Source organism: Hippichthys cyanospilos, chromosome 22 (assembly GCF_059441005.1).
Source record: "Hippichthys cyanospilos isolate Australia breed blue-spotted pipefish chromosome 22, RoL_Hcya_1.0, whole genome shotgun sequence".
In the NCBI taxonomy this organism is placed as follows: domain Eukaryota; kingdom Metazoa; phylum Chordata; class Actinopteri; order Syngnathiformes; family Syngnathidae; genus Hippichthys; species Hippichthys cyanospilos.
The window spans coordinates 5,591,780-5,615,000 of NC_142390.1; the positions used below are offsets into that span (position 1 = coordinate 5,591,780).

Sequence of the window (23,221 nt, forward strand, 5' to 3'; positions counted from 1 at the left end):
AGGCAGGCAGCGGGTCTCTAAATGACTGTAGACCTGAGACGGAGCCCACGGGGGGAAAGCCACCTCTGAAATATACATGTCACTCACCCAAAGTGAGAGAGGGAGCGGGCGAGAGAGGGAGAGGAAGGGGGCGGTAAAAGAGCCGCATGATAGAAGCCGTGAGCGGAGGAGCCCAGCGGTCACTCGGCCATTTGGGCTCCGCGGGGCCCGCCGGGGTCCCGGCGCGTGTCAGACGCTCTCGCTGGGCAAGGGGGAGGTTATTACGGTTCCTCCGCCACAGGCCGCGCCACTTTGGGGTCAGCCCAAGTCCATATATATGGTAATAAGACGACGCAAGCGTGTTTGTGTTGGGGATGGTGGAGATGTGCGCGCAGTCAGGATGTCAACAGAATCACGCGACTTCTTCTCGGGAGAATTCTCAATTGTTTTTTCTTTTCCTGGACTGATGGGAAATTGGGAATATCCCACTTGGAGTTTAGGGGACTTGAACTCAAAGCGCATGAGAAAAAAACAATAATCACAACGGCTGACAAGCATTTGAAGGCATTATTTTGAAGTGCTGCATTTCCCATCTGGAAAAGTTTTTGGTACGTTGCAGTTTGTACGTGCATGTAAATGCAGTTTTTGCAGAGTTTTTGGTGGCATTTCATTTTTTGTCGATATTGTTCGAGTTAAAATTAGCAAAATAATTTGAAGAATTGACACGCCTCTATTACACGCCTTGTAATAGCCTATTAGTGCCACAAGATGGCAGCAAAACGCTTTGAATGTTGAGTGGCATCCACATTGCCAAATGACCAAATTTTTATTTTTGGATACAAACTGACACTTGGCTGAATCGTTTTTAAAATGATTTTTGTCTCCTGAAAAGAGCAAAAGCAAATGGCAAAACCAAACCACTCAATAGAAGTGGCTAGCTTAATGCTAATACCCCATGGAAAATGCCAAAGAACGGCTAGCAAAACTAGCATTGATTCTGTGGCACTTTGAAGTGAAGGCAGCTCTAATTTGTTCATTCGGCTGACAGAATCTGAATACTCAAAATTGGCGGGCATTTTCACTTTTGTATAACTGATCGGCAATAAATGCGTATATTCTTTATCCTCTGCAAAAAATGACGAAAAAAAATCCTTGGTTCAATGCTTGGTTCAAAGTGAAAAAATTAAGCTAATGCAGCATATGTGAGTGTTCTAAATGAACTGCGCTCATATTTCCTCATTAATCAAAAAATACATATCGTTTGATGCGATTGCTGTGCGACTGAACATTTTTTCCCCGTAAATCCACACAAGGGCCCCGTGGTTCTCTGTATGGATGGCTGGTCAAGATCCCAAAGGCAGACCACGTATTCATTGAATTCCACTCGGATTCCCGCCGCCACTATTGGCCAGCCAGCTGAGAAAATGGCACAAACAGCAAAACGTCCACGCCGCGTTGTGCTCGGCGAGGTCTGATCAAGGAAGGCGATTGTTTGATAAGAGAAGATGGAAAAGAAGCAAACTCCGAGCAGTGTGGACCATGCGCATTGCCACAAACGCGTTTGCGTCGTAACGCTAGAAAAGGCCAACGTACGCGGTGCGCCGAGTACCCCCCGTAGCTCGGCGATTAATGCAAACGCCGCCGGTGATTGTGTTTGTAATTCTTGATATGATTTACGGCAAGTGTTTGGAATGTAATCAGCACAGCCAAGAATGCAACTTGGCCAATTTCCTCTGAAACAAGTGGGTGGAAGCACTAGCCAAAAAGTGAACTAATTGAATTTTGGGGCTGTTCCACCCCCCCCCCCCCCCCCCCCGAAAAAAAAAATGGATTTAGAGGAGGAATACACTCGACAAAATGCTCTTCATGCTCATCTGTTTTTTACACTAATATTTCTAACTGATGTACAGTAACCGGGTTATAAAACGTCTTTATTTGCTCATCAGCTGCACCTTTTTATTTTTGAAATGTTTTTATCGTAACTCTTGATCTTTACTACATTTGGAATTTTTTTTTTTAATGAGTTGATCCTATTTTTTTGTTGACTATTTATTTACTTACCCAGTATATATATATATATATATATATATATATATATATATATATATATATATATATATATATATATATATATATATATATATATATATATATTTTATATGTATGGTTGGAGGGAAAATTTGGGGATTATTTATGTACTACTTTATGTTTAATACCATTTTGACAGTGTGGCAGTGGCCATTACTGCCACCTAGAGGTCAGAGGAGAGTTCAGTCAATTTAGTTGTCTGTTAACACGACAGAATTTGGAACGCCTTGAAAAACTCCAATCAAAACGGGCTCTTTTTGCGTTTCCGCTGGCTTTTCTCGCGTTAGCACGCACGCACACGTCGTCGTTGTTTTTTTTTTACCTTGGTCTTGTTTGGTTGCGGGGAGCTTCGGCCTTTGTCGCTCTGCGAGTGTGTGTTGGTGGGCGGAGAGTGCGTGCCCAGGTTGGCTTGGGGCGCCAGGCCGTGCTGCTTGGCCCCGGGGGAGACCTGCATGGCCGCCAGCTGAGCCGCGTACAACTGCTGCAGTGTCAGGAGAAAAAAAAAAAAAAAAAGAGAGGGTGATGGAAGAAAGGGGCAACATGAATAAATGAATACGGGAGCTCACTCAAACAAAAAAGAAGAAGAGGTCGGCTAAAAAGCAGAAGAAGAAAAGGCCATTAGTGGCCGGGCTTGTTTGTGCGACAGAAAGGGACATGGCTACTCTCCCTTCTTTGCTTTGCCCCCACGGGAGCAACGCTAACAGCCTGTCTGACAGGCCCAGAGATGTCCCCTCCAGGTGCATCATGGGAGAAAGGCAGAACATTAGGGAAATGGAGGTCATCCCACGCGAGGTGCTCAAGGTGAAAACCCCAAAAACTCGCAAGTCACCACGCCTGCAAGGAAGACCATTTCCCTCAATTTTTTTTGTTAATTAAATGAGCTTTATGTGGGGAACAAACAGCTTCCCGCCATTATCTACGCATTTAATTAAACGGCATGATGTTGTTGCAACTCTTTATGCAACAGCAGTGAATAACGCTAAACAACTTCTTTCATGCGGCTTAATACAAATCTCCGAGATGCCGCTTGGCTTCTGAAGCAAAAGAGCGCTCGGGAAGCAGCGGATGAGTTTTTATTTTTCTAAATAGTTTGGATTGTTATTATTTATTCCCGAGCTTCCCGCTTTTTCGTCTTCTTTTTGTCTATCGTTTAAGTTGCGTCCTTCTGCTGGGGGTTTGGCGGCCGGCCACCGCCGTCAAACAAAAGCCGGTTTATGCAAATGGCCGAGGGAGAAAGACGCCGTCTCTCTTTCTCCATCTTCCTGTCTGTTTGCGAGTCTCCCCGACAGCCGCCGTAACTCCCGATCCCCTCTGCTGCCGCGATACAGACATTTGTCTCTCTTTAGACAAATAAGACGAGTGAGTCAATCGAGCTGGCGTGCATCAAGGGGAGGGAAGAAGAAGAAAAAAAAAAAAGCAGTTTGGGAGAAAGTCATGTTTCAATGCGGAATAATCTGCTGTCTGTCACTGACGATTTCTGCTGGGAGCTTGTCAAAGCTTTAAAAATAAGAGCGCGGCAGTCTGGCGTTAAGGCTAGGAGGGAATGGCGACAGTAGGTAGTAATGCTTTAGAAAGTTTTAGTGGCGTAGTAAACTAGGTAGCAGTAAAACAATTCATTTGATTAAAAAAAAAAATCTTGTAAAATAAGATCAATAGGTATCGGTGAATGGTATCGGGAACCGTTTAACTAATCAATACATCTGAGTATAGCATGGCAGCAGGGCGAAGCTGTGACTGACATATCTGCTCTACAGTTGAGGCTTTTGCCTTAAAGGCACCATGTGTAAGATTTAGTGACATCTAGTGGTGAAGTAAATGTATTCATTTTAAAAGTTTATTCTGCAAAAAACGTGTCTCACATCAATGTTATTTGTTCTTATAATAAAATTATTTTACATGGGTGGCTGGCTCCTACCCAACTGGAGGCTGCCATGTTTGGCTGACATCTTTGTGCTAAGGATACCCTACAAAGAAGAACTTTGCCAACATTGCGTGGTGGTAATTTTCCAAGTTTGCCATTAGATGGTACCTAATCCTACACACTGTCGCTTTAAGTCACGGCGCATGGTATCGGCAACCTTATAAGTACCCAATACTTAGCTTGTTTTAGTCTTAGCTTGTTTTCTTTTTTTTTTGTTGCCTTAAGTATTGGTGACTGGTATCTGCCGTCTTTAAAAGTGCCCAATAGACAATATAGTCTGTACGATATGCTAATTAATACTTTCATATTGATCAAAATTGAATATGTTTGGGGACTTAGATGCTTTTAGATGCTTTTCCCGACTCAGACGGGAGGAAGTGTAATCGCGGCGCATGCGGCAGACAGGAAACGTGGCCACCGCCGGCGCGCGCATCAACAGGGGGGTGGGGGGGGGCGCAGTGGGTTCTGGCGGCCCGGCAACCGGAGCCGGCTCGCTGAGATCAGATCAGCCTCGGCTTCAATTATGCACTCTGTGTGGCGTGGCCCCTCCTCCTCCTCCTCCTCCCGCCGGACACACCCCCTAGCGAGCGCGCCACGGGCGCAATGTGTGTCCTGCCATATTCGGACCAGTGCTTCAAAGGCCGCTTTATTTGCGGACCCAATTGAGTTCCATTACGAGGCCAGCTCCCGTCGCTCAAAGCTTGCTCAATGGGCCGGCGCGCAATCACACACACATGCGCGCACACACATACGCTACACTGCCGAGCACGCCCAGAGCGTCGCCACAACGGCGTGCATGTCAACAAACAGGAAGTGACAGCGCAAGGCCCCCTGGGGTGACTGCAGGAGCACAAGTGCGGTGACACACACACACACACCCGCACACACACACACACAGTGAATCAACAAATGAGAGCAGGGAAATGCAATCATAGTTGTTGGATGAGAATAAGGAATTTGAAATGTCACTCCTCAGACGCGTGTGTGTGCTTGTGGTGCCTTTGAACTGTGACAGCCATCTCCTCGTTTTACTTATTTATTTATTTTTGCTTCTAATCCCCTCATGCAGTGACACATCTGCAAATGCGTGTGTGTGTCCAGCCTAGGCACTTTTGTCAAGAGCCCACTAGGTGATGTGAAAATTGACTGTGATAAGTATTTTTCTACTACAGTGGATTTGAGGAGAAATAGCGTGTGAGTGTCTGACTGTGAGCTGGGGTAGACAGCAGCTGTTGAGTACATGGATAACATTTGCGGCGCTCCTTTTCCACACATTCAGCCCGCCCCCATCCTACAACACACACACACACACACACAATTTCATGGCGTTATGGTGCCAAGCAACTATGTTGAAATAAGAGGAGGAGCTTCATTGTCAGGCCATAGCTGTGTACGAGAACAATGTAGCTGCCATTTTGTTATATCTTTCGAAGCGTTATTGTTGTAGTCGTGTGCATTGTGCATCCCGCATTATTATCTCGTTTCTTGTCATCATAGTGGGTGGCGATCTTGACGTGAGCGTGTGTGATGCTCATCCGTCAATAATCTGCGGCTTTAGTCAGATTACCAGCTCTCCGCTCGCTCTTTATCATCAAGAGTTCAACGAGCGCTTCAATGAGCCCGCTATTGTTTCCGCGCACACTGAGGAGCATTGTGTGAAAACTTCTAATGGATTCCTCGCTGTCTGTCTTTCTGTCTGTCCCACTTCCTGTCTGTCTGACGGCTAATGCGGGATTGGGGCGCATGAAGGACGAAAATAGCAAAGACAAATGCGTGGAGCCAAGAGCCTAGGATGGACAAAGTCACTTTAATTGTTAATCAGATACTATATTTAGCCATGTGAGAAGGCCGTATTTTTTGGAACACCTTTCACTATGGTTATTTGTGATTTATTGTCTCTCGATTGTAATTTAACGTGATTTTGAAACGACATTGCAATTTTATTTTTCGATTAATCGATCAGAATAATCTATTAATCGTTTAGAGAGATACAATTGTCCAAACCCTCAGAAGTTCAGCCTCTCAACACTGAATTTTTTTGGCATCTTTGGATGCAGTCAAAGGATTTTGATTCCAAATCTGAAATTTACAATCTTTTGCTCTCATGTTAAGCAATAAACGTGTTTCCGTTCCCCAAAGATATGCACAAAAAATGTTTTATCCCTCATAAAGTTTTGATTTGACACGTCGAAAAAGCAGTACTGTATTTCACAAAAGTGCACGTCGCATTTCCACTAGTCATGTGACCCCACAGTCTCAGTCTATTCGTCCATTAACTCATTCAATCCCAAAGACAAATTTTCAGGATTAATCAATCCAGACACTCAATCCCAGGTACTTATTTGAACTTTCTATTAATCTTTTTTCAAGTGTTCGACTCCAGGAGTGTCCAAAATGGCTAGTACTAAATTCATGAAGTTCTAAAGTAATCTATTACTTTGGTAATTAAGTACTTTAGACATGAAAGTTATCAATTACATGAGGTAGGGTTGCTTTATATAAGTAATCATATGTATATGTATATGTATATATATATATATATACACACACACACACACACACACACACACACACACACACACACACACACACACACACACACACACGAAGTGATATTATCAGGTGTGTACCTGAGGGTGCCGTGTATTGCTTCCTGAATACACGGCTGATTCATTTCGCCATTGCCGTCTCTCATGTGTCTTTTGTTCCCTCTTCGTCCCCCCCCTACCGCCCGCCTGTCTGTTGTCCGCCTGTCGTCCATTTCTCCGGTGTACAGCGCGGTAATCCAGGACAATATGTTCCAACATCTGCCTCTCCATATGATGCCTGACCCACGCCATTGACCCTCTTTAAGCCACACACACTCGCAAACACACACAATTCTCCTCTCCATCCTCGCTTAAATAACTCCACTTTTTCCCGTGCGCCCCCCCCCTCGCCTAAGTGCATTTGTATCTGCCGGTCTCGCTTGTCCTTCTCGGCCCATTTGTGTGGATAATATCAATAATATCAAGGGTCAATAAGGGAAGCAGATTAATACAGTCTAATGCACAATGTCACACTCATCCCCCCCCCCCCCCCCCCCCCCCCCCCCCCCCCCGGATTAAGAAGCTAAATGCCAACCTTGTCCACTCGCTTGCCTTGAAAAAGCAACGCGGGATAGGGCATTAAACTGCCATTGAGTGTGAGAACGACTCCCATTTGTACTAACGCAAAAAGGGCTTTATATCATTAGAAGATTAATACATTTTTCTCCAAACGGCGAAGCACTCAAAGGATACTTTTGTGTTATTATTGCGGCTTTCAATGGATTCTCTCCGAGCAAAAGGGGGTAGCATTGTACGCCGCGTTCCCGAGCCCAAGATGGATTCTTGAATTATTTGCAACTTACAAACTCGCAAGGCTCAAATGTTAGCATTTCTTCATAATATCGAAAAACAAAACGCTGTTAGAGGGTGTTTTCAAACTTTTGTGCTATCCGAAACGTCTCTCCGGTTTCTTCATCATTGGAAAAAAAACGAAAAATTACAAAAAGATGCGCGAACGGATGCTTAAGTATTATAGATGCATTTAGCAATCATTACTTTGAGTAAAGTTGCACTTAATCATTGCTGCAGGATTCTTGATAGGTGTTGCGTTGCTATGACAACCTAAAGACCTCCTTATCAAATAAGATGATCCCAGAAGAAATCCTCCCCTTATTTAGACTCGGCCAAATCTCTAACAAGGCCTTAATCTGAACGCGAGCGTGTGTGTGAGTGTATCAGCGGAGATGGATGCGAGATGTTTTGTTTTTTTTGGGTGGACAAAGCCGAGTGAGTAACAGCAGAACATATGGGCGGCTAGATTGCAGCAGTGATCTGAGGACGTTATTCCCGGGGCTCAACACCAACACCCACCAACTCTAGCCATAATGAAATCAGCGGTGATGCTGAGAAACGTTTGCGCTGATAGAATTTCACACAGCTTTGCTATTTCTCCCCATCGGGCCTCGCATATGGACCCGGCGCCGCGTTTGGACCAACAGGTGCGCATGGATTGTACGATACCACCGCCTGACCTGATTTACCCTCAGCGTGTGAACACTTACATGTGTCGGGGGCAGCTGCCCTTAATAATATTTCACCTTTATGAGGGATCAGATCATTTAATTTTGGTTGCACGTTCAAGTTACATAAATGATAGTGCTGGATCGCCATACCTGGAGCTGAAGGGGACCCAGGCCCGGTGTGGCTGCAGCAGCCGCCGCCATCGTCGTGGGGATGAGCTGGAGTGGGTATGGGTCACCTATGCAGAGAAGATACAATGTGCATTTAAAAATGGACTTTTACTTAAGAAGTTTGGGAAAGCCCCAAAATTCTGCTAAATAAGACCGAGACTCAAACACGAGGTTGACTGGTAGCTGTTAAATCTATTTTTTCCTCCCTCGCCAACCCCCCCGCCTTTTTTTTTCTGTGCAGCTGTTAAAGCTGCCCTTTGTGCACACAGTCCATAATGAAAAGCCTGATTGTGTGTCTTCCTCCCCTAATACCCTCTGACAAAGAGCGGTGAGGTGAGGGGCTTCTGATAAAGCGGTCTGCACTGTTGTAATTAAGAGCGGCCACCACCGATTGCACCACTCTCCTCCCCTTTTCTTTCCTTTCTTGTGATTTTTTTTGGAAACCGCCACTGTTCTCCCACTACATTGTCATCGTCTGCACACAGTGGACACATCATTGGGTACACTTGCACTAATAGATCACAAAATTGCTGGAATTCATACGAATGTGTTTAAAACAAAATGACCAATATTTACTATATGATACGCACTGTACCTATTTATTTGGCCGCCCTACATGAGGAAAAGTCTTGCTTGGATTTATTCATGATAGAGACTGTGCATCTGTGCATCTGTGCAACTGTAATTACTGGCCAAGAGAGTTGAAGGGGGCCACTAATGTAATTATTTGTCATAATCAATTTGAATTTGAAAAAAAAGAAGAAAGTGCTTCCAAACCGGGAACATTAGAACGCATTAAAGTTTCCTTTCCGGACATATTTCCCATATAAAACTTCCTAAAATATATTTCTTCAGTAAAACAAGAGACCCCCCCTCCTCCCCTCCAAACAACAATTATTGAAGGTCTTTTTTTTCCGACAAAAATAAGCCAAATTGATATCTGTGCTGCTTCTGCAGGGTCACTATGACAAAAAGAAGGACAAACAAACACGTTGTTTTGAAATAAGGCCTCGCTGTAGTTTTTTGGAGACTTTTATATAGTCTTGCCAATTTTAATAACAATATATACACTTTGTAAAGCTAAAAAAAAAAACTGGTGGAATGTGGTGCTGATGGGAAGTTTTGAGATTTTTTTTAACATGGGAAGATTTGGTATTTGACAGGAGCGTCTTAATTGAGATGCAGAAAAATCTATGATAACATTTTTGCTAAGAAATATTTTTACGCGATACTAGTCCTTTATTTCCAAGACGTTGAAGTAAATATCTCTTACAAGCGTTGTAGAAAATAGTTGTTGAAAAAAAACGATTAATCATGGAAAAGTTTTGCCGTCGATTAGTTAAAAACAACACGATTAATTATCTTTTGGAATTAATTAGGAAAGACCACGAGCGTCACTGTCTTGAATGACAATATTCCTTTTTAACTTTCATGAAGTGTGCCAGAGAATACTAAGAATTAGCAAAAGCTGCCAAAATACAAGCCCGTCGTTTGACCGCCTCTTTAGGTGGGCTTCAAAGGCTGTGGGTGGCTCTAATTAAAATGAAGCAAACTTGTTTGGGAAGCTGTGAAATTATAGATTTTATTTTGAAGGGTGCGAGAGAGGGGGGGGTGTACACGCTTGCATCCTATTTGTGTATTTATTTTTTCGTGTTTGCGATATTGCAAATGCATCCTTGGCTTCCACGCCTGCCTGTGTGTGGGCCGCGTTGGAAACCCGTTCTGGCTGCGGCCCGTGTTAATGTGAGGAGAACCTGGGGCAGGTCACATTACCACCCCCCCCAAAACCCCCTCCTCGTTGCTAACCCCCCATGGAGCATTTTATTCCCAGCATCTCCTGGCAAGTGCCCACTTCTCTCTAATTCTCTCTCTCTCTCTCTTTATCGTGGTAAACAACACATTGCCACACAGCCGGAGCGTGATAGCCAAAAAAAAAAAAGGAAAAAAAAAGTCATGTTGCTTTTATAAATCGAAAAATAGAAGACAAATGGCGGGAGCCAAGAGAAGGAACCGGGGAGATAAGCAAATGACAAGGGCTGCAAGTCTGGCCTGGGGGTCTACAACATACATAAACCTGTAGAGATTTGGAAGTGAAGCCGCCCCCCTTCCCTCCTCATCTTTTTTTTTTTTCTTTTCTGTACATGGCTGCATTTATTTTCAATATATATTGATGGTACTCACTGCAGCCCGGTTTGTAGTTGAAGCCGGGGGGCATGAGGAAGCCCTGCTGAGCCGCCGCTGCCGCCAGAGTCCTCTGGTCCGGGGGAAAGACGGGAATCATCAACGGCGGGAGTTGGCCCTGGACCTGCTGAGGATGCGGGGAGAGAACGTTGGAGAGAGATTGGGGGTGAAAGGGTGCACAACGGGTTGATACATTAGCATTGGTTGCATGAATGCACGCTTCAACCTAGCGGGCCTAAAAAATAGTGAATTGGTCCAAAATTGGTCCAAAAATTTACATTTAATCACTATTTACGGCAGAAATGTATCTTCCAATCTTTCCTACATAATGCATTGAGGGTGATATACTGTACATAATTTGACATATGGAACATACGCATGACATGACACACGCACACTATCTGGAGTGCGGACAGTTCCGAGCAGCTGGCCTTTTCCTTGTATTTGAAAGATGACGTTCCTCCATTCAACCGCACACACTCGCACGCTCAGACGTATCCGTATCGGCGCGCTCTTCGGCAGACAGCCATACGACTTCACAAGGTTTCGTAGCCATTTAAAAGGAGAAGCACAGAAGAAGAAGAAAAACTCCTCCGATCGGGCGTCTTTGGCAGAGGAGCCAAGAGAGCGCGAAGGAGAAGAGACGGGGGAGTCAGAAAAAGAGAGAGAAGTAGGAGACAGATGGTTGCACAAAGCAGCACGCTGCCAAAAACAACGCACAAAGGCTCGAGTGTGTGTGTGTGTGTGTGTGTGTGATGGACGGACGTACAGTTTGAGACGGAGAGATGGGAGAAAGGTGACAGAGGGACGACGAAAAAAGACGCAAGCTGCTTATATGGAGAGAATACCAGAAATGGATTCTCACGTTTCCTCACTTTGAACATTTGAGCTCAGAAATGCTCTTAGGAATACTTTTCATCATGGAAACGATGTTTCCCGAAGACCTTCAATGAGTAAATGGAGGCCATTTTGCTCGGAGGTGATTAGACCTTTTGACACGGTCTCTCCTCTTTTCCTTCTCCGCAGTAGGCGCTTTGACGCCGGTGACATGCCTGAATAGGATAATAGGCAGGTAAAAGCCATCTGATGTGGAAAATGGATGTGAAATGGCGCTGCAATCATAAAGATGCGCCGCGGAATCATCCGGTCACATTTGAGTGATACGGGCACCTGAAGTGATTGTTGAGTAGTAAAACACTGTTTTAACTGCATGTGTGTGTCCGCAGTAAATACCCTGAGTATGTGTGTGTGTGTGTCGTTCACCGCTTCTTCCCCCGCTCCATATCCTCCCGTGTGTCGGCATGCCAACAACACTGTAATCAAACTATCCCGGCTCAGGGGAATAGTGCTCTCTTCAAGCAGCTCCTTTTTACACCCCCATCCCCTCCCCGCCAAAAATAAAATAAAAAAAAAACAATAATTACACCACCATTTTTTGGTTAACCATAAACCACACGTTTGCTCGATCAGAAAGCGAGAGGCGTTCCAGCGCGGCGCTCGGACAGGCCCCCCGCGGGGACGAATCACAGGCAGAACAGTTCCGCTTTGCCTTTCAGGCCTAATTGGACATATGCTGGAGTGGAGCTGGCTAGGGATACTGTAATGCGCCATAGGGAGGAGGAGATAGGAGATAGGAGACGAGCAGACACACTCACATCCACGTCGCTTTTCTTCTTTTCATTGTGAATAAAAATATCACGTAAGATCCTTAATAGCACTCTCGGCTTCTCGCCTCCATTGCTCTTCTCTTTAATCGGAACGCATTCGTGATAAAACAAAAAAAAAAACAACAACGCTGGTGCACAATGCGCGGGATTCTCCACAATAGAAGAGAAAGATCAAGCATGAGAGACGAGAGAATCCTTCCCATATGTTGCTGTAATAATAGTCGACTCAACAGCTGGTAGGCCGCTCGCTGGCACTGCGTACAAGGCAAAGTCACGTGGGTCAACATACAACCCACCGGATGCCCGATGGGCTTAAGGGCCTAGATACACTAATTCGGCGTCGGAAGTCGGGAGGACTGCGTCCGATCAGTTTAGAACGCACCGTCGTAACGTCAGAGTCGTTGGCGGGCAATTTTTGACAGACTCAACACGTTCTAGGTTGCCCGTACATGACGTTTTTCACAAAATCGGTATTTTTAAGTGTTTTTCCATTCTAAGGTGTCTAAATAAACTTATCAGCCCAGGTCCCCCAAAATCCAAAGTCATTAGCTTCGAAATAGCGTTTTTGCATTGTATTGTTTCTGTGAAACCGATGCGATAGTCGGCCAAGTCTCAGGCCCAGGCAGCTCCTCCATGCGACGCCAAAGTCATTTAGGAGTTGCGGAACAAGCGGGAAAGGATTCTCCCCGAAAGAGTTTGACAGAAAGGAAAAGAGACGCTTATGCGAGAAAGCGAGGCCACATCTATCAGACAATCTCCACATCTCGGCGCATAAAGGACGAGGCACATCTGAAAACAGCAGGCACTTTGGGGAATAGCACTCTCCTCGGCTTCTCTTTCACATCAGTCCCAAAGTGAACATGAAAACCTTACAACGGCTCAGACAAAACATCACACCGCCGCTTCTGTAGACTCTGGGCGGCATTGAGAACGAGGAGCTTTTAATCTCGCCCGGCCCTCCTCCACATCCAAAAGCCATCAAACAAACATAACTCGTCTGAAAGAAACACAAATGGACAAATGAGAGCCCGTCAAGAGAAAGCATCTCTAATCAGCGCTAAATGTTTGCAAAAGGAAAGAGTATCTGGAAAGAAAGTGAGAAGTTTCACAGGGCCGCGGAGGACAGGAGGAATCGTCCCGGCGAGAGAAAGTTCTCAGCGGCGGATAGTGAACAGAATGAACAAGAGAGCGAGAAGGCGGCGCAGCGCGGGGAGCAAGAGTTGAGAATAATTGGCAGCGAGCGGAGACGGCGTTCACCGCGCGCCAGGCGGCACAGCTTGAACTTAAAGCGCCGTCGCGGCATAATGAAGATGTGGCCGCTAATTAACATATGGGGTGCGAAACAGGTTGGTTGGCACGCGGCGCGCCTCTCTCTCTCTCAAAAAAAAACAAACTCCAAGGTAAAGTTATTATTGGGGAGTAATTAGCTCTGTGAAGTTAATGCGCCGAACAATAGCTGCCAGCGCCGCACAATATGGCCCGCATCTGAGCTTGCGAAAAAAAAAATAGCCCCCGCTAAAGTGCCAGTCCCTCAGCTAAAATCTGTTGGCGGCCATATGCTCCGGCAATTATTGCAAGACCTGGATGACCTTTTGCGGAACAGGGGAGAGAACCAATAATTAATTTGAAGCAAGAGAGCTTCTAATATCGCTCCATTAACTTTCCGTGTATGAGGACCAGCCAGTCTGCTGCGGCACGGGCGCCGATTCGCTGCTTCGGTGACAGACCTTTATGTCCGTGAATTTACCAGTGCTTGTTAGTTACCCATCTTATTCACTCATCCGCTTCATATATCCGTCATATTCCCGAGGGCTGTCATTATGTGTTGGGCTTTCGGGTATCAACTTATTATTTTTTAAAGGGACAGTGTGTAAAATTTAGACTGTTTTTCATTGAAAAGGAATACATTGAATCAATATAATTTTTTTAAAGGGACAGTGTGTAAGATTTAGACTGTTTTTCATTGAGAAGGAATACATTAAATCAATATAAATGTCAAAACCTTGCAAATGACAACCAATAATATGCTTTAAATATAATTTAGTTATCTAGTTAAGATGAAATTATTTTACATGGGAGGTAGCTCGCTTCTGGAGGCGTCGTAAATGCAGCACCTCCTGCTGTAATGAAAAACGGTCGAAATCTTACACATTGTCCCTTTAAACCACAGGTGTCGAACTCCAGTCCTTGAGGGCCGGTATCCTACATGTTTTCAAACCTTTTCCCTCAAAAACACCTGATTCAAATGATTGGGATCATTTCGAAGCTCCCGCAGAGCTTGCTAATGAGCTAATTATTTGAATCAGGTGTGTTGTGGAAAGAAAACCGGAAAACATGCAGGATGCCGGCCCTCGAGGACTGGAGTTCCACACCTATGCTTTAAACCATACTTTACATTTTTTTGCATTTGGCACGGCTTAGTAACTCGCTGTGCTTTTGGCGGTGGTATGAACAAGCAGAAAAAGTTGAATTTGTGACTCTTAGACCAATATTTTGAACGTGGAAAATTGATGGCAAAAATACCCCTGGGGGTACCGGATGGCACTGTAAGTTTTTGCTGAAATATATTATTGACCCCTGTGCAAAACTTTGCATGGCAACAAATTAAATGATAAACAAAACAATATATAATACCGATCCATCCACGAAATTATTTATCACACCAATAGACAATTTCGTATGCCCAAAGTGCATGTTTTTGGAGCGTGGAAAGACGGCGGCGCGCCTGGAGGAAACCCGCGCGGGCTGAAGCGAAAGCATATGTGCTCGCCATTCATCGTACCCCTAAAGAGAGGACAGTGTCTGTAGGGAAAACCCAAATTGCAGCAGTCGCTGTTTAATGGAGGAGATTAAACAATTATCCAGTCAATTGGGTTAGCTGTTTCAGTGCGAGCGTTCCGGTGGGTGCGGTATGTGTGAAAATGAATGAAAGTCTTTTGCCGAGCTTGTGACTGCACCAGGTAGGTCGCGTGATTGAGTTAGCAACGCGGGTTAGCCTTAATGGACAGCTTGTTAGCCGCTGTCGCCGGCGCGTCTGGCCTCTCTCAAACCAGTCAAAGCATCAGGTGGCTTCACTCATTTTACCCCCCCCCCCCCCGTTCTCACCCCACCTCCGCCCCCCAATAGACTTTCTTGTCTTGCCTCTAAAGTGGCTAGCGAGGGCGCTTGATAAGATGAAAGACGAGGTAGACGGGGGTAAGTTGAGACGCGCTAAACCATCCGTTTTGCTCCGGTGACTTTTCGATTCATTAGCCGCCGAGACGTCCATGTCGCCTCGCCCCTGTGTATCAATACATGGTTGGCTTCTATTCTTCGCGCTCTCAACATAAACCCCCGAGGCGCCGCAGGTGAGCTCCTTTCATCCCCGCCGCGCTTCCCAGCACGCCGGCCACCGGGGGGAGCCTAAGAGACAAGTCGCCTAATTAGAACGAGAGAAAACGAGAGGGAACACGCTCACCCTTTCGAACTTAACAAGGAGGCCCCTAGCAGGGGGTGCACAAACAAGCATGTGTGTCTCCATGCGCGCACGTGGTCACGTTTTGGCCTGGGAATAAAGTGTCGTATTGTCCGAGAATGCACGAATCCGTTCATCCTGCTTATTTAATCTTTAGGATGAATCTAGATTTGATTCAAGATAAGCGTAATCGGGGGTCGAGAGTATGTTTATGATTACACGCGTGTCTGGTTGGATTTTTAATGCTCCGCTTTAATTAGCCTACAGCGGCTCGACGCTTCGATAACAGACGACCGCCGAGGTAGCGTTGGCCGACCGCATGACACTACATGGGAAAAAAAAAAAAGTCAGATGAAGAAAGGAACGTCAATCAAAATAAATAAAACACTGTTGTTTACATCGGGAGCTCCTCACCATCAAATTGTTTTACTATAATGGATTAGATTGACAGTGCATTGTTTTGCGTATTTTATCGTCTCCCCTATGAGATACTGCCCGGTTCTTCTATGTTTAGTGATATCCCTGCAAAAGAGACGCTATTTATTTGTTATATTGGCTCTGAGGGTTAGGGGTTAGGGTTAGGCTTAGGGTTGGCTGTATTGGCTGCCCGTTGTAGGCTTTTGAAATCGTTTTCAATCCGATTCATGGGAAACATTGACCCAGAAGTCACACCTGCACTACTCCGGCCCTGTAAAACGCTACACGCCACAGCTTTGGAGTTGGCTAATTGGATGTATTAGTGCAGATTGTACCTAGCGGGACTGCAATTGACCTCCACTGTACTCTTATTTCTGATAGTGTTTGTCTAATGGCTCATTAGCGATGCTAATTCCAGGTAAAAATCAATTAGTCCAAACCGCAGATGAGTCAATCTCTGACTTGTGGACGCTAATGAGCGCTTATACAATGAACACGTGCGTGGAGTGCAAAGTAAGCGGTCCGGTTGGCCCACGTTCAATGCCCTAAATAGTTGCCACGCGTTAAGCCCGCTCAATTCTGCGGCTATGAGGGGAAAAAAGACAAGGAAAAAGTCAAGCGAACGCGAGGACAATAAATAATTTGTCCTCCTTTTTCCGAAGATGTGTGCCGCTCCTCTCTTTTTCATGAGCTTGATCATTCGTTTCATTTCATCACCTCGTCCAAGTGGACGCTTGAAAGCATTCTTCACGGGCCTTTGGGGGTTAGGGCCTAACAAAGCCAGCACACACACACACACACACACACATGCACACTACAAACAGAGAGACACAAGAAGGGACAGCTGAACTCGGCCTCGTTAGGGGGGAAATGCAATCACAAGGGGCTTATCATACAGACACAAAACACGCACACACACCCCAACATAGTGAACCTGGTGCCCTCGCTCTGGCAGGCTATTGTATTGTGGGATTGCACCCACAATCTCTTCATGAATGATTAAGCAGAGCGTTTTCTCCAGCAACACTTTGATGCCCGGCGCCCCGTTTGATCATCGCGCATCCTTTTCGCGATACGTACGCTTACGTACAGCTGCCCCCTTCTCCCCCGCGCCATGTAAGGGGCTATTGTTTTGTGGGGGGGGCGGCGGAGAGATGCTTGTTTGGGAAAAGGTTGCAAAGTCATGGGAAAAGAGCGCTTTGTCTCGGCGGGGTCGTGAGGGAGTGAATCATGAGCGGACGTGTTTATAGCTCCACATACACAGCTGTGGCAAATGCACACATAGGCGCGCGCGCGCACGACGTTGTCCGAGACGAGCACGGTCCAGAAGACACAGGCAAGTCTTCACTTGCAACGCACTCGCGAGAAACACGCAGACACAAAAAAAAGGGGGAACAATTCATAATTGAACTTGCACAAAAGCAAATAAACACAGCTGCTTTACACCCAAAACGCGCACACAAACGCTATCACAAGGCCCCTTATCACGCAAACTGTGTATGGCTAACTCACAGGGGGGGTTAAGAGGGGATGTGTATGCATGTGTGCGCGCTCCGTCTTGGACGAGGCGTCTCGGTGATACAAAGCCGGCCTTTCTCGCCTCAAAACTCAGTGTCATCTGCCTTCAGAAAGGCCCGGTCTATTAGTTCCGAGCCACCTGGGCCAAAATAAAGGCTGCAGTGTCGCACCCAAAAAGGACAATACTTCCATTTTTTAAGTCACTTTAGCTAAGACCGGCCTGGATTCAAGCATTTGGCGGAGTATGGCGGAATTCATGTCTCATCAAACATGAGCATTTGATTTCATCGATTTGTTGTGATTGGAAATTTCTATCTATCTACCTATCTATCTAGATCGAGATTAACAGGTTGTTAGATCTATCTACCTATCTATCTAGATCGAGATTAACAGGTTGTTAGATCTATCTATCTATCTATCTATCTATCTATCTATCTATCTATCTATCTATCTATCTATCTATCTATCTATCTATCTATCTATCTATCTATCTATCTATCTATCTATCTATCTATCTATCTATCTACCTACCTACCTATCTATCTATCTATTCAGATCGAATATTAACAGGCTGTTAGATCTATCTATCTATCTATCTATCTATCTATCTATCTATCTATCTAGATCGAGTATTAACAGGCTGTTAGATCTATCTAACAGATAATAGAGATCTATCTATCTATCTATCTATCTATCTATCTATCTATCTATCTATCTATCTATCTATCTATCTATCTATCTATCCATCTATCTAGAACGAGATTAACAGGTTGTTAGATCTATCTATCTATCTAGATCGAGATTAACAGGTTGTTAGATCTATCTATCTATCTATCTATCTATCTATCTATCTATCTAGATCGAGGTTAAGAGGCTGTTAGATCTATCTATCTATCTATCTATCTATCTATCTATCTATCTATCTAGATCGAGGTTAAGAGGCTGTTAGATCTATCTATCTATCTATCTAGATCGAGATTAACAGGCTGTTAGATCTATCTATCTATCTATCTAGATCGAGATTAACAGGTTGTTAGATCTTTTTTCCAGAAACATAGAAATATATCTTGTGCAATTATAAAGATATCTTGTGCAATTATGCTATGTCGCTTACAGGATATACAAGGTTGTGAACTTCTGCTCCATGCTTTCCTCAATGCAATAGTTTATTCAAGCTTTTTTTTTTTCAACCATTGTTTCCCAATACAAATACGTTTGCTTTGTCACCAGTAGCGTGACTTAATACCGGCATTTCATCTCCTTGGCATGTGGCTGTTTATTCCGAGAAGAAAAGAAGCATTGTGTGAAGAAAAAAAAAAACAACAAATGGTGATGATCTGTTGCCACAGTTTTAGCACCGCTACTCAGCAATTCGTACCGTGAAAAACGGGTTACCGAAATCGTTCACACGAAGACTTTGCTAAAATGGTGACCGGCCCCTTCACTTTAGAAGGTAGCTTAGAAAAACTACAAAATGGCCTTCTGGATCGGCGCAAACACGCACCTGCGCACACTTGTGCTGACTCACACCTAATGAAACATACATAAACCACCATCCCTGCACACACGTACACACAACACACACAAACTGTATCTGTATCATCGATGCCCGGCTGCACACGCACAAAGCGGCCTCACCTGGATTTGCTGCTGCAGGAGGTTGATTTTGTGCTGCTGCTGCAAGAGCTGCTGCTGTTGCCGGGCAATCTGAGGACAAAAACAGCACATTATTAGAATAGACAAAACATAAGAGTGTTCGTGTGAGTACGCCGGCGCGAGCTACGCCACACGTCCGCGGGTCTCCGAGGCCCCGCTTGCACGACACTGGCCATGAAATATTAAAAGAACGATTCCATCCGGTCTCAGCTCTCAGCCAAAGGGTCAGTCGGCGCTATCGCATCCACACACTTTGTGACACGAGTCCATCTGCCGATATCGTGGTGTTAAGACGCGCTCAAAACTCTTCGGGAGATCCCGACGTTTGCTCTCAAAAATTTGCAGCCGGTCGATTGTATAATCCTGTTTTTCCAAATTGGCAAGAATGAAAGAAACTCCCTCATGGCTAACTCGCTCCAGGATTGGCATACACAACGGGCGTCGGTCATAGCGTATGCCTGCGAGTCCTTGTTTTGGTCATAGGTGAATTTGTCGCGTCTAGTTTAGCGTGCAAAGCCGGCAGCCAAAAGCACAACAAAGGCGAGGGAGCCCGTCTTTCTATGCTAATACCAGGCTCAGTCTCGCCTGGAAGTATGTGTGTCTCACTTTTTTTTCCTAGCCTAAGCTTGTACCTATTGCGCTATTTGTTGCTTTTTCAACCATATCTTAAAAAAAAAAAAAAAGATTTGCAAGTCTCTATTCGTTGGAGTTAGGGGTAAGTTTGGGGTAAGGTTTAGAGTGTTGGGACTCTCCAACCACTCCTCCCTGATTGGTGACCCTCATGCCCAATTTGACCCACTAGGGACTTTGAACCTTGGTGTCTTCAGACCTATATTCCAATATTTTCTCAAATCATCTCTGCTCCAAAATGGTTCGATACAGGTGTTTCCCAGGTATTGTTGTTGAATATATGTATACCTGGTCTTGCTGCTGCTTGGCCAGCTCCATCTGCTGCCTCTGTTTCTCCATCTGCGAGGCTGCTAGCTTTTTCTGCTCCTCGTGGGCTGCCAGGAGCTGCTCCCTCAGGCTGCTCAGCTGGCCGATCATGCCCATGAGTTGGCGCTCTTTCTCGGCCAGGCTGTCCGGGGTACCTAGACGAGGGGCAAAAAGGTCGGGATTGATCATAGGCCTTCAAAAGTCACCGAAGGCTTCTACTTGTAGGACGGATGCATGTTTTTATGTTTTCTTCACTTCAAGCGCGCCGTGAAAAGTTTGGCCAATACAAATACGATGCAAGGATGTCTTCTATCTGGAGGCCAGAGAGGAACTGTGGGAGTCAGGTCAGAAAGGGCAAGGAACAACAAAGTAGTGTAAAGCTATCCATGGCTTGTTGGACCTTCTAATATATGACCGGTTTGGACCTTTGGGGTCCCTTCAACGGAAGGTGTGTTGTAAAACCAGATGTTGACTCCTTTTTTTTTTTTTTTTGGCGTGATCTCTACAGAGCCCATCTATCATTGTCTTTATTGCTTCATCGACACACACAAAAAAAGTCCAGAAGTGGAAACGCTTGTCAATAGGTTAAGAAAACGAGAAATCATCTCCTGTCGAAAAAAATAAAAATGCTGCTTTTAAAAAATCCGACCTAGAACGGTAGCTATCGAGCCTTTTGTGCGCGCATGTGAGAGAGCGAAGGAAAGTGTGTCTGGTCTGTGTTTACCCTGCAGTCAACCCGCCTTCTGCTCACATTTAGCATGGCCTGACCTTCGACCCCTCAGATCCTGACATACCAGCTCCATTACACACACAGACACACAATTACACACATGCACCACACCATTTGCAAACACGCAAGGCCTAAATCATTCAACAGGATGTAGTTAAAGAGAAGCACAATCAGTGCGGGGTCCTCATGTGCGCTTGTACCCACCCGTTGAAGGGTTACCATATACCGCGCGTGTATGACGACTACAATCGTCCATTGTTCCTCAGCTGCTACCTTAAAGAGGGCCGCATTCCTGCACCAGTCAAACCAGATGACGACCAAAGAAAAAAAGGGGGGCAAAGGGGACTACCTCGCGGGGGTGGGGGGGGTCGGGAGGAATGGAGGTGAAGACAATGTGTTACACGGAGCCTGACCCGGCCTTTGACCACCACGGGAAGGTGAGAGTCATTCATTTGTCCTCCCGGTTGGTAGTCGCACCAACCCGCCAACCGTCCGCCCCCGCCCAGCCACCTTTCCCTTCTCTTCCTCCATCCATCCGCCAACAATGAACAATAAAGGCAACTGTCGAGAGCGCTGGCTGCTGGAAAAATAAACAGGCCGCTGTCCTAACGCACAGACCCACCTTTGTAGCACCAAAAAGAGAGAAATGTGTGTGTGTGTCGCCCAAGCTGACCAAGACAAGAAAGGGTCCAGTGTTAAAAAACGTTGGCCTGTTCAAGTAGAAGGAGGGGGGGGTGAAGTGGGAGAGAGTATAACTTAAAGGGTAGTAGGGGTGGTGGGTTGTAAAGGTGAAACGATGGATCAAAGGAGGCTTTCTTGTCTCGGGGGTCAAACACACACACACATGCGCACACGTCCACGCACATGCACAAACAAGCTTAAGTCAGGGGCTCTTTTGTGCACAAACGTCGCAAAAGTGTGCGCTGAGGTGTAAGAGCATTCAAAAAAAAAAAAGCGTGAAGATGAAGCTGCTTTTCTCGTCAGATGCAAAGCTTTAATCAGTAAACCAGAGCGGATGGAGAGACGAAGCGCCCCCCCCAGTCCAAGTAACCCCCTTTTCCTAGAATTTTAACGACCCCCCCCCCCCCCCACCTCGTCACATCAGCTTGTTTCTTCAGCTGCTGTGAGGAAGAATCGATCAGTAGATTCCCCCCTTCCGTGCTGTGATTATTACAGCCTGAGCTCACCAAATACTCTCAACATAATTAAGCAATTTGGAACAATTTGAGGATTGTCGCTCGGTTTCGGGGGCTAATTAATAACCCGCCGCCTCGTCCCACCCGCGAGGAAGGAGAGGGGCCAAGGCAGAAGCAGAAAAGTCCACAATGTTTGGAAAATGATTTAACAAGTATATCCACATAAAAAAAGCAACCTAGTTAGTGTCAATAAGTGGATCACGGTGATTAGTTTGATTTAAGTGTTTACTACGTAGTGGAATGTAACTTGATTTTCCCGTAGACAAAGTTTAAGACATCTTGCTTGCCTGCAGGTTGGTTGGGTACAAAAAACTTCTTTGACTGCCAGCTTTCTTAATTCCATGTTCAATGTTTTTTTATTTTATGTCCCCGAAAGCTAATTTAAGCTAATTTTGGTTTGTTTTTCGGTAAAATATAACCTTTCCTGAGCCTTCTGAGATTCAGATGATTTATTTCTGTCCATCGTTGTGTCCATTTTGTCTCAGCAAGACAGCAAAGTACATTGCATCTCACCCAAACGCGAGACATTATCCAAAAATCCAGGATGTCCTCTGGTGAGGACACTAGGTCTTAGAATGGTAGACTGAGTCATCAGTAAGGTCAGCTGATAAAGATCCTGATCACTTGATAACTTGTTGAGGAAAGAAACAAGCGCTGCAGAAAACAGTTTTTGTTGAACAATGTCAATTGACAGCACTAATATATATATATATATATATATATATATATATATATATATATATATATATATATATATATATATATATATATATATATATATATATATATATATATATATATATCTGTGTAGCATGTCTATCAAGTGGGATTTTTGATTAGGTCTCATTACATTGTGGCCAGTAAGGGTCCTTCATAAAAGGTATGTTTCATCAATGCAAGCTCATGGTTTTGCCCTCAGCTGTTGGTGTGCGAGCACTATGCAGGACACCCCCCTAGACGGAAATGTCAGCTCAGCAGGGAGCTGGGAAAAAAATAGAGAAAGGTTTGATCAATGAAGGACACCCTCGCGACAGCCGCGGCGCTCTGCGAGGTTCTTTGATGACATACGTATCTCGCTTCCTAATGAAGCGTCAACGAAGGCAAATGTTTCGCTTTCATTTTTTTTTCCGTGGCTCCTGCAATGTTGTCGTCCCCGGCCGACCCTTTGGTCTTGCTCAGCCTGGTCCTTTTGTAGAAAGTTGGATAGATTCAAATGTGCTTTAATAATAAGCCGTATTTAATAGATTTATGCCCAGTTT

General features: G+C 45.1%; 1 protein-coding gene across 9 annotated transcripts in view; it reads right to left on the minus strand.

Moving 5' to 3' along the window:
- The window catches only part of sox5 (SRY-box transcription factor 5), a 110,702-nt gene that overhangs the window by 14,306 nt on the left and 73,175 nt on the right, over positions 1-23,221 (minus strand). For 8 of the 9 annotated variants that reach the window (XM_088406378.1, XM_088406377.1, XM_088406373.1 and 5 more), the window contains 5 exons: positions 20,019-20,191; positions 19,083-19,151; positions 10,389-10,515; positions 8,190-8,275; positions 2,390-2,548 (listed from right to left, as the gene is read on the minus strand). In XM_088406378.1, coding sequence (XP_088262504.1) covers positions 2,390-2,548; positions 8,190-8,275; positions 10,389-10,515; positions 19,083-19,151; positions 20,019-20,191 — 614 coding nt within the window. The remainder of the gene's footprint in view (positions 1-2,389; positions 2,549-8,189; positions 8,276-10,388; positions 10,516-19,082; positions 19,152-20,018; positions 20,192-23,221) is intronic. The other variant, XM_088406374.1, reaches the window with a different exon arrangement.